Source organism: Phalacrocorax aristotelis, chromosome Z, assembly GCF_949628215.1.
Source record: "Phalacrocorax aristotelis chromosome Z, bGulAri2.1, whole genome shotgun sequence".
Taxonomy (NCBI): Eukaryota; Metazoa; Chordata; class Aves; order Suliformes; family Phalacrocoracidae; genus Phalacrocorax; species Phalacrocorax aristotelis.
Window position 1 is genome coordinate 53,718,233 of NC_134311.1, and position 11,368 is coordinate 53,729,600.

An 11,368-nucleotide genomic window follows, 5' to 3' on the forward strand; every position below is an offset into this window, starting at 1 on the left:
TTGGCCTGCAAATCTCTCCTTCAGAGTGTGTTTTTAAGGATAAAACCCCTGCATTTTAAACAGATGGGCTAACCAGGCACAGATGAAGACTGGGGAGGATACTTACATGTTAGAGATTCCCATTCTATTATCTCCCTCTTACTATGGAACATTTTCTGTGTTTCTAATTTTTTTTCACTCTTTGAAACTCTTCTTTTCAAGAAGAAAGAACCTATAAGACACATTACGTTTGAACGTCCCACTCTGACTATCTGGATTCTGTCTGTACCATTTTGAGACTCAGCAATTGAACTACCACACTTTCCTCTTGGTGTCAAGGCATTCAAAGGTCTCTTGGCATCCTTTACACTACAGGGCCCAACTCCATCAGAGAGAACTTAAGTCTGTGTGGCACAATGTACATTACAATCTTTAAGAATGTTAGCAAAAAGTACTAGCAGCACATTTGTAAAAGAAAAATGAGGGCTTTACTTTCTCCTGTCTTCCTCTCACCTGTTGCAGGATGGAAAACTGATTTCTGACCACAGATTCTGACAGGACTAATGAAATCTTGATAAGAAGGAAGAAAGCTCCACTAACCTGCCCTCTGTGAGAGACTCTTCTTCCTCCTTTTATTTTTTCATTACAGGATATTGCTAGTATTAGCAAACTCGGTTTCTTGTTTCCATCTTGAAGCTCTGAGGTTCCAATATTGCCCCAGTAGTACCAGAGAATCACAGAGATCTAAGTCTCATGCAGTCATGCACTTACAACAATGCATATACTTAAAACAGCCATCCACTAACCTTCTTCATTAAAATAAAATCATTATTATTTACAAATAACATTATTCGTAAAGATGCTCTCATGCACTTTGACAGGATGAGTTACTTTCTCCATCAGGAAACCTAGCTCTCAAAATGTGTGTGCAGCCATCCATAAAAGAACTAATATATTTTAGTGATGGGCAAGAATTGCTTCCCTCTTAAATTTGATACTGAGATGTATTGATCTGAAGTAAGCAAGCATTCAACCTGACACTAGCAGAAAGGGTACCTAATACACTTCACTCAACACACAAATAGTGGCAGAAAAGCCTAATAGCCCACGCATAAGGTGAACTAAACAGCTAATCTGGGGAACATAAAGTATTAAGGAGATAAAGCCCCAAACTATACTACATTTAGCATTGCTGACTTCATCATTACCACAGCATACCCGTTCTCATTTCTGTTCGTTCTAAGGAAACAAGCTTCCTTGAGTCCTACACTTACACATGCAAATATGCTTATAACCAATCTAGTTAAATTATGACTTAGAGAACAAAAAAAGTATGAGAAGGAAAAACTGTAAACAAACATAATTCTTTATAATTTCAGCATCTCTAATGTAAATGACAGCTGGAGGTTGTATGCGCTGTTCAGTGGCTCAGACTGATATGCTTGACAGCAGTCAATGCCAGAGGTCCAGAAGGAGGGCAGCCATAACAAAGGAGCAGTTACCAAGAAGGCCCTTAGCTGTGAGTTCTAAGACAAAGAAATGCATGTATTTTGTGAAAGAGAAATCAAAGCCAGTAAGCTGGAAAGGGAAAGAGTCTTAAAAGGGCAAGACTTCATGGTATTTACTTGTATGTCTTAAAGTTCATGTTTGGGGGGAAAAGATGCTTACTTGTAAAGGTAATATTCGGCTTGATCCACTTCCTCTCGCGAAGAAATGTTGTCAACAAACTGATTAAAAAATAAGAAATAAAAGCTTCAGAGGGAGCACTCACAAAGCATATTAGAAGAAAATGCCAATTCAGTAAACAAATATATTTGGCGTATTTAGGTGTCTGACAGTACTGGAGGTCTTCAAGTCTTTGCTTGCTCCTATACAGGTTTCCTCTAGACTGCTAAGTCAAATCATTTTAAACTCAGACAACTCCCATCCTCACCTCTAAGAAACATTATGAACCTTGAAAAACATAGAGACCATCTGAGAATTATGTCCATATAGCTCAGTACCCCATATTTTTGCTGCTTCTCTCTGAATTTTTTGCTCTTTAATCACATCCTTTATTTTGAGAACGCATTCAGTTCCTTATGTTTTCCCCCCCGATTTTGAGTGAGTCTCAACATGCCTTGCTTCTCTTTCTAAAAAGTATTCTTTCCCCTATAACTCGCCTGTTATGCCTACGCATACTATAAACTCTGAAGGACAGGGGCAACAGCATTTTCTATCTCACCAGAAGAAAAAAGAAAAAAATCACGCCCTGTGCTGTAAAGCACAATCTTCCTCACATTTAAAACCTTGTCTACTCCAGGCAATTTTCCAAAATTCCCAGTTTCACCAACTATTTAAATAAAAGCCAAGTTTTCAACCAACTTTGTCTTATGGGAACAGTGAATCTTCTTTTCCTGTAGGTTTTACTAACATAAGCATAAAGATGCTGGAACACTCTAGAGTCTTCCCAATAATACCTTTAGCTCAGAATATATAAACACGTTCTCAAGGTCAGTACGCCTCTTATCCTAAGCATAAGCTAAAAATAATAGTTTCAGCTGACTGGTACTTGCTCTCCAGTTTCTTAACTCTCCTGGCATGCTGTGTACATGCAGGTGTCATCTTTTGAGTGTGGCAATAGCATGCCAATGCGCCTTATTTACATTTTAGAAAATAAGAATCTGATGTGAGCTCCAGGTATTGGAAAGGGGGACTGTTTGACAATCTGGAAATGCCACTCCTCCAGGGAAGAGGTCAGCCCAAAGCAGGAACATGAAGGCAAGGAATAAAGCTGATTAAGTAATAAAAGGGCCATGGATACTGTCTCATAAGCAGTGATCAAGAATGCCTGATCTGTACAAATGCTTCACCTTCTAACTGTGTAAAATGTGACTCCTCAGTTAGTAGTGCCAATGATCCTAATTAGTGGCATTACTGGCGACTCAGCGTTTTTGGATAATTTTTGAAGATTGAAATTAGTTTGGGTTTATTTTTGGGTTTTTTTTTGTTTTGTTTGTTTGTTTTTGAACAAGTGACATATTTATTCTCTTTCTTCAGTACAAACACTAACTCACACAAGAAACTTAAAAGTACACGTCACATCTCTGCCCTCACTCCCTCTCCTCAGATTAACCCATCCAGAGGATGGAACTGGTTATTAATTCCAGTAAAAATAATGGCTTCACTTATCCCATACCAGCATTTCTCCTGCCTCAGTCTGCTGAGGCAAGGAAAGAAAAGTATAGAGGCAAAATTGTGCTGGTTTCAGCTGGGGTAGAGTTTATTTTCTTCATAGTAGCTAGTTTTAGATTTGTGATGAAAACAGTGTTGATGACACAGGGATGTTTTAATTATTGCTGAGCATCGCTTACACAGAGTCGAGGCCTTTTCTGCTCCTCACCCCACCTTACCAGGTGAGGAGGCTGGGGGTGCACAAGAAGCTGGGAGGGGGCACAGCCGGGACAGCTGACCCCAACTGACCAAAGGGATACCCCATACCATATGACATCACACTCAGTATACAAAGCTGGGGGAAGAAAAAGGAAGGGGAGACTTTGGAGTGATGGCGTTTGTCTTCCCAAGTAACCATTACGCGTGATGGAGCCCTGCTTTCCTGAAGATGGCTGAATGCCTGCCTGCCCGCCCATGGGAAGCAGTGAATGAATTCCTTGTTTTGCTTTGCTTGTGTGCATGGCTTTTGCTTTACCCACCAAACTGTCTATCTCAACTGACAGGTTTCCCACTTTTACCCTTCCAATTCTCTCCCCCATCCCACTGTGGGGGGAGTGAGCAAGCAGCTGCGTGGGGCTTAGCTGCCTACTGGGGTTAAACTGCAACAGAAATTTATCCACCTCTGCCTCACTCTGAAAGGAGCCTGGAAAGATGCACACAGCAGGCGGCATGAGTTCACTGCTCCCTTAGCAGCCTGGGTTCTTATAAAATGCCTGAGGGAGTGTTAAAGCTCTCATTAAGACAGAAACCACAGGAAGGCAGTGGACATACATTAGATAAATACATAGCCCAGTAACAGTGAGGCCCAATTTTACTGAGAGACAAAACTATTTCTGTTTTGAAGACCCTACTGTCCAAGTACTAACGAGTAAAAAGTGACAACAGAACAGCTTTACACAGCAATTTAACAGTATAACAAGACATTTACGACCTCCCAGAAGAGATGATGTCATTTATCCCCTCTCAGCTCACTTGACTTCATAAGCGTTCCACGATCACTTCCATCACTTTATGACTGGGATTTATTTCCTTACCCGAGCTATCGTCAAAGAGCTGACAGGCAGCTTTCTTTCATATGTTCTGTCCATTAAGTGGGCTAAGTCAGCTGGAGAAAACAGAAAAAGAGTATGTTTAATATACTGGCATTGCAGGAAAATCTGCAGAGCCATCATACAACCTGGAATAGAACCTCTGGTCATTAAATAAAATTCTCGTTCCTTGTTAACATCTACTTTTGAAGTTGTACGAAAACACTACTTTGAATTATTATTAAATACTTGAACAGAAAATAATACATGGAAAGGTTCTCAACATGATGGTTTTAACTTACTCGATGAAGAGGGAAAACACAAACTACCCTATAATGTGTTGGATGAAATTAGTGTAACTAATATAACTCATCTAAGAAAACTGAGCAGATGTCCTTGAAATTCACGCTGGTGTTCAAGCTAAGCATCTGCTGGACAGTGCTTTTGGCATGGATTTGTCCTTTACTTTATGGTAAAACAATGAGACACAGAAACAAGCAGTACTATACTGATAAATGCTACACTCACAAACAGCAATCCAAAGAAATCCTGTTAATCAAACCGGGAACTGTGCCAGCAGTCATATAACAATATTAATTTGACCAAACAGGAACTTTAAGCTTCTGACTGTTGAACAGGTAGCCAACCACTGCATTCAATGAATTTAATTGAAAGTTACATTCATTTAATTTTAAGTTTTAGTTTTGTACTGATCTTGGAAAATAATGACTCAGGAAGAATAAGCTGTTTATTCCATGCTTAGTGCCAGTTGTTTGATTCTTAGCTGAGACATGAACTGATAATAACCAATCTATAAAATTTAGAGACTTCAATCATACTTTTTCTTTCTATTCCCCTGCACCTTCCAGGACCAGGAATCCAATATATTCTCTCTGCATCATTAGCACCTTGCTTCACCCTTTGCATCCCAGGACTGCAACTGTTACTAAACCAGGCTCTCCTTTGACACCTCTCAATTAGTCCCGCTGGCCATCCTTCAAGAGCTGATGGATTGGCTCGTTTTACAACTCATTTTCCGAAAAGGTCTTCCAACCTCCACACCTGTCAACGAAATGTGAGGTGTGCACGATTTGCACCACATCAGATTTTACTAAGCCTTCTACTCTGGCAAACTCGTCAGGGGCAGGAAGAAGCTTTGCACCAGTAACATGCTGTGTCTCCAAGGGATGCAGTCCATGAACATTGTGTCCACAAAAACATGATATCACTATTCATAATTTTAAAAACCCAACTGTACTGCCAGTGAATACTGAGGAGTATACAGTTCTAACAGTACCAATGGCATTCAATGCTACTCTGACCTTACAGGTGCTTTCTCAAATTACAACACATTTTTGCTGCGGTAAAATGATAGAGCCTTGACTTGGAATAAAATGGTTAACTTTTAGTCTGGACAATGCTGCTGTCTGCCACACAGCAGCATTTTGTGTTTACATAACACCTTCCTTCCTAAGGCACTTTAATGTGTTCTTCAAAACACACAAAAAAAGCATTTATCCCTGGCTGAGGGAAGGAAAGCCTTTCACAACCATGAAAGCAAAAAGAAATCTGGGGCAAAGTTACTGAGGCAAGTACCAGCTCCTACGAAATACAACACAGGATGCTGAGCTGATGTGGGCTACCAAGGCCATGCTATACCAGATAACCACTAAAACAGCAGATCAGCTTTTTTAATGGTAAATAAATTTCTGAGGGAATATCCGTACAAGAAGTGTCTGTATTTGACTCTGTGTTACACATCTCTCCAGCACTCACAAAGGTCATGACGGAGCATTCCCAGCTGTGCTAGAAGTTAGAGAGAACAGATGCTGCAGCCAAGCCAGCTTGTCAGGAGCTAAGAACTGGCTAGATCCTTGCCTGAACATACTAAGCCAACTGTCATCCAACATTCTTCATCTGCATACCAAGATAGCTGGAAAAAAGTATTCACTCTGAAATCTGTTATGTTTGATGACATAGGAGTGTGAACTTTAGAAAGACAACTGCACAGGTTGGGAGTTCATTTACCTATTCCGGAACTATTTTATTATGCACCACCCTCTGAAAACTGGCTGGTGATACCTAAGACCATTTTGGGCCATGCCCAACCCCTGAGCTTGGCACTTCTTTTATCTAGGTGCTCATGAAAATGAAGAGCCCATTTCAGGAAACACCAAGTACTTGAGTAGAATATAAACCAAATTACTACAATGCTATGAGTGCAAGGTCCCAAGACTGTTAGCCATTTATACACAGGTGTCCTCTGGGAGAGTTCATACACACAGAATTTTAATGCTGACCTTTTATGCTGTCTACAAAGCTGGAACTCTCCATCAGAACTTTGGCACGGAAAGCATCATGGAACACTTACCTATCAGCTCCAGTACAAGTGTCACAATAAAATGAAAGCTGACCAAACTTTAAAGAACAGAAGACAAATCAAGGTAATGGGAAATTTAGCTTTGTTTCCAGACAAATTGCCATTTCTGCTCTAGTTTCTAGATATGAATAATTTGCAGTGAGCAATTCTTTCCTGGTTTGTTTTCTCTGAAGAGCACCTAAAACCAGACTTTTTTCCTCATATTAATGATTTGATATAATTTGGCTACCTTTTGTAAACCAAGATTGCTCCACAAGTTATTATTCAATAATCAAGATTAAAGCTTCTTCTTAGTTAAAAACATCCTGACAGAAGTACCAGAATGCAAGAACGTGAATGCCCAAATCTCCTAGCACTGCTGGTAGTAAAACTTCAGTGCTAATGTTGGTGTATAAACCAAATGTTTTAATGGCCAAAGCAAAATTCTGTGTACTTTCTAACAGATATATGTTGCAAATGCTTTTATCTGATAGTCATTACCAAAGAGGACACCAGTATATATAACCTCTCATACACATTGCCTAAAAACACATTTCTACATGATGAACTTCTACAAAACTTTAATTTCTAAAAAACCTTATTTGCACATGTTGCAGAATCTCACGGATTTAAACAAACTAATAAAACAAGCCGTAAGTCTGAGCTGAGGTCATTTAACTTCTGGGCATGACTTCACAGTTGTCTCTAGAATAATGGTATCTGAGCTTTCCTGTTCATTTTAATTTCCATTTCTTCATGGAAACTCAACGTCTTGCTGCCTGCAACAGGGCGACCCAGGGCAATGACTGGGAAAATATTGACCCTCACCTACCAAGTCAGTGGTTATGACATCTAACACCAGTTTGATGACCCAGCAAATCAACACAGTTTCAGTTTGATTTGCAGTGCGTACCCATCCGCAGCAGGTAGCCAACGTAGCCACAGGATAACATTTAGTTGGACTCGGTGATCCTTATGAGCCCCTTCCAACTGGAGTTATTCTATGATTCTATCACAAGTGGCACATTTGGCCACCAGATAAGGTCACTACTCTCTTATTCTTAGATGTGGTCCATCCAGGACAGGGTTGAAATCCAGTGATGGGGCAGCAATGGGAAACTGGATATAACTGTGATGCAAAGTCTACCTGTCCCGGGAATGATGGGCTAAGCTAATACCTTAACTCCCACGCAAATATTTTGTTTTCTATATAAAGATGGATTTGATTTATTTTAAAGATCCAATTAAAATATAAAGGAAGGCTGAGGCAAGGACTTTGCCTTACAAATTTATACGTTTCACATTTCTCAGTACTTCCTAGCAGCTTCTGGAAGGCACTACAGCTTTGTACCAAAGGCAGCTTTGAATAGCAATTATTCAAGTCTGTAAAGGCAGCACTGCCACCTGGTGCTGTGGATGAGCAACTTTGTGTACCATGAGTTTTCCTAAAAAAAAAAAAAAAAAAACCAAAAAAAAGACATTTCCTATCTCACTTGGATTCTACCATACCCTGGGATTCTGGCAATTGTTATTCTTCTCAGCACGATGCTTAGTGTCACTTCATTTCACCCTTGTTAGTGATGAACCAGCTGAAACTTGGAGAAGCTAAGTTCAACCATGCCTCCCATTTCCTCGATACCTCATTTTTAATAAGTGGAGTCCAAATTACTTCTAGACAGGTATCTTCCTATCAGCAAGCAGCTTGTAAATTCCAAATTAATGCATTTTCAATTCTTACTTTTTTGAACAAATGCGCTTCTATACACAAAATAGAGTCTTTCTCCTTCCCATGGTTTTTTTCAGTACAGAAGTTTGCTAAACTCATTCATGCTTGGATGCTAAGCTGAAGAGAATAAAGCATATCTTATATGGACACAGTAAATGAGTTTGAGTTTGGGATGGCACCACATCACTGCAGCAGAGAAATGGAACTGCCTTTAAATGAAAAATACTTCTTTTTCCTTTAAATGTATTCTCACAACATAGTTTTGCAGAATAACAGTTTTGAAACAGTGTTTGCAATACACAAACAAAAGAGCATCTCCTCAACACAGGGATTCACCCTAGCTCCAATCACCAGTTACCACACAAGATTGTATGTGCAACCATACAACTGACAGCTACACAGCAGACATCTGCAGGGCTGTCTCCTCTTTGAAAATGCTAATACAGCTGACACTGTGTTAACTTGTTTTCTCTTTTCTGCAAACACAAAATGAAAATGCAAAGCAGTTCTTTGAAAAGCATAGAAGAGACATCTGCTTTGGACAAAAAACATCAGCAGAGCAGCAGAAAGAACTGTGCTTGCCAAACAGTCACAAAGTGTCTTGCCAGGCCTGGCAAAAGCCAAACATGGACTGTAGAATGTTTTCTTCTACAGTGGATTTCTATTGACTACGACATTTGTCAAATAAGAACCCTTTTTCATCTCGAGGTGACTGGTTCAAATGCATCGCAGTCTGTGGCTCCAGCTGAAAAAACACTGCATGACCAGTCAGTCCTATTGACAGCAAAGGGTTACAAGGTATTAAGAGTGTCTGCAGGATCCAAGCCACAGTCATGAGCACCCACTGGCTGTTTCTGGCCTACACACAGTAAAACATGTTGACAATACCAACCTAGCTGCTCATAAGCAAATAACAGAAACAAATTCAGCAGATAAAAAACATTAATCAGATCACTTTTCTATGTCTTCCTGCCTGACAAAAGCCCTTGATTTTCACCTGCAAATTCTTCTTTCAGCCTCATAATCCGCACTATAATTAACACAGTTCAAGGGCCCAGGAATGAAAAACGGAAGAAAAAGATCATGCATTAAGGGGTCTTCAAAACACTTGTGGTACAAAATACTGCATATGTATCTTTAGCATGGAAAAATGTTTTGCACGATTTCTTCTATTCAACATAGGCCGAAAAAAGATGGAGTAATATCATTTCAAATGTAATCTAGCCAAAGAATTTAGCTACAAAATTTGCACAAGAGATTTTAGTACCATATGCAGATACACTATAATAATACAACTTCTCAGAAATAAAACACTTAGTTTCATTTTTCCCCCAACTGAAAAATCTAAAATTTCACAAAGTGTAACTTTCACTCAGGCAAAACTCAGAGGAAAATGTTCTATTAAAGAAAAATGTTTTTAAATAGGAATGCTCTTTAACACTTATAGGTCTTTTTTTTGCATTGCATTACATTTAAAACAATGTCAGTGAAGGGGACACTTGGAGACAGTCTTAACTGTCAGACACAAAACTATGACATTCATAAAAGCTTTGGATTTTGTGAAAGAGAAAAATCAGCTTGTAGAAACCAAACATTAATTAGATGAGTAAATTCTAAGTTGTTTCTGCATTACATGACAGATTTTTAACATGTTGAACAATTTTTACTTAGAACCTCGGAAGCATTTTGCTTCACATATTTTTTTATTTTGAAGTATTTATAGATTATGAGCTGGTCTAAAATGAGTTCAGGTTGCAGTTAATTAGTCAAAGTAGACAAAAAACCCCCAAACTTTTCTCACCCAGGCTATGCTCCTCTTTTTGTCTCTTCTCCCATTTTGAGCTGTCCAGATAGGCTGCAGAAAGAAGAGATCTTCTACCTAAGAAAGAAATCACTACATAAGCCAGGTTGCTTAGACATCTCTAAACAAACTAACACTTCATTAAATATCACCTTTTTCTGTCACATTTACTGAGTTGGATGCATTAAACTCTTTATGGCACAGCTGTCAGCAGCACCTACCATAACAGTTCAGATTCCTTGTGTGTGGATGAGCCATTACCCTGTCATTTTTAAAACAGAAAAGCTTTCCCATAGAAGGGTTTTTTTCCAGCATATAGCTAATCTTCCCAAACCTGAAATCTGTATTTAAGAAAATTATAAATTTGTAAAAGTAGAAAAAAAACCCAAACAACAATAATGGATAGGTTCTTTGTGCACACAGACCTTTTTCATCAAATGCTAGGAGATAGCTAAATGTAGGCAAAAAAGCATAAGCAAAAAAGATGAATATGCACAAAAAGGCTTTTCTGTTATTGTTGGATGGTTATTTTTTCCACCTGTAAAGATTTGTCTCACCGGAAATGAAAAGTAGATGCTCATCTGGAAATACTCCATTTTTGATCAACCTCCTTTTTTTGCATCTCCTGTGAACTGCAGAGTTCAGTCAAATGTTTTTGGAAGTTTTTTCCAAATACTTTTTGTACCACCTTCAAAACTTCCTAAAGATGCTGTTCTATCTTTTGAAACAAAATGGAAAATGTTTCAGCTGGAAGAACAAACCATGTTCACGCATCACTCACAGACGATGAGGCCTTGAAATGCATGAGGTACATCTGGATAAAATTTATTGAAGGAAGACAGAGAAATACATGCAGAATATTGCAGAAATTAACGTTAAGAAACATGAAGTATTTAAAAAATAGGCATTACTATGCTACACGGAATTCTTAGCAACTGCCTTAAAACCTTTATCTGAAAATCTATCTGCGACTGTTAAAAGTTTGTTATTTTTCTGTGTGAAACAATTTTTCTCCTTATGATACTTCTGACATGCAATTATACACACACATCCAGCTGTGAACATCTTTGCAAAATTTGTCAAAAAGACCTGGCACATGGAATTCCACAGTCAGAATATGATAATATATACAATGCTTTAACAAACAGGAAATATGAAAAAGAGGTATTTTGGTTTGGTCAGTGGGGTTTCTTTTAAAGCTATTTTTCATTATACTTATAAAAGTGGCACACAAAAGATCGGGGATTTTGGTTTGGGTGGTG

The 11,368-nt window shown here is 38.8% G+C and overlaps 1 protein-coding gene across 2 annotated transcripts in view; it reads right to left on the reverse strand.

Moving 5' to 3' along the window:
• Nucleotides 1-11,368, reverse strand: part of MRPS27 (mitochondrial ribosomal protein S27) — a 43,524-nt gene that overhangs the window by 31,207 nt on the left and 949 nt on the right. The window contains exons 1-4 of one of the 2 annotated variants that reach the window (XM_075079716.1): nucleotides 10,664-10,920; nucleotides 10,107-10,184; nucleotides 4,227-4,297; nucleotides 1,648-1,706 (exon numbers count right to left, since the gene is read on the reverse strand). In XM_075079716.1, coding sequence (XP_074935817.1) covers nucleotides 1,648-1,706; nucleotides 4,227-4,280 — 113 coding nt within the window. In that variant the 5' untranslated portion in view covers nucleotides 4,281-4,297; nucleotides 10,107-10,184; nucleotides 10,664-10,920. Of the gene's footprint in view, nucleotides 1-1,647; nucleotides 1,707-4,226; nucleotides 4,298-10,106; nucleotides 10,185-10,663; nucleotides 10,921-11,368 lie in introns of those variants that run through there. The other variant, XM_075079717.1, reaches the window with a different exon arrangement.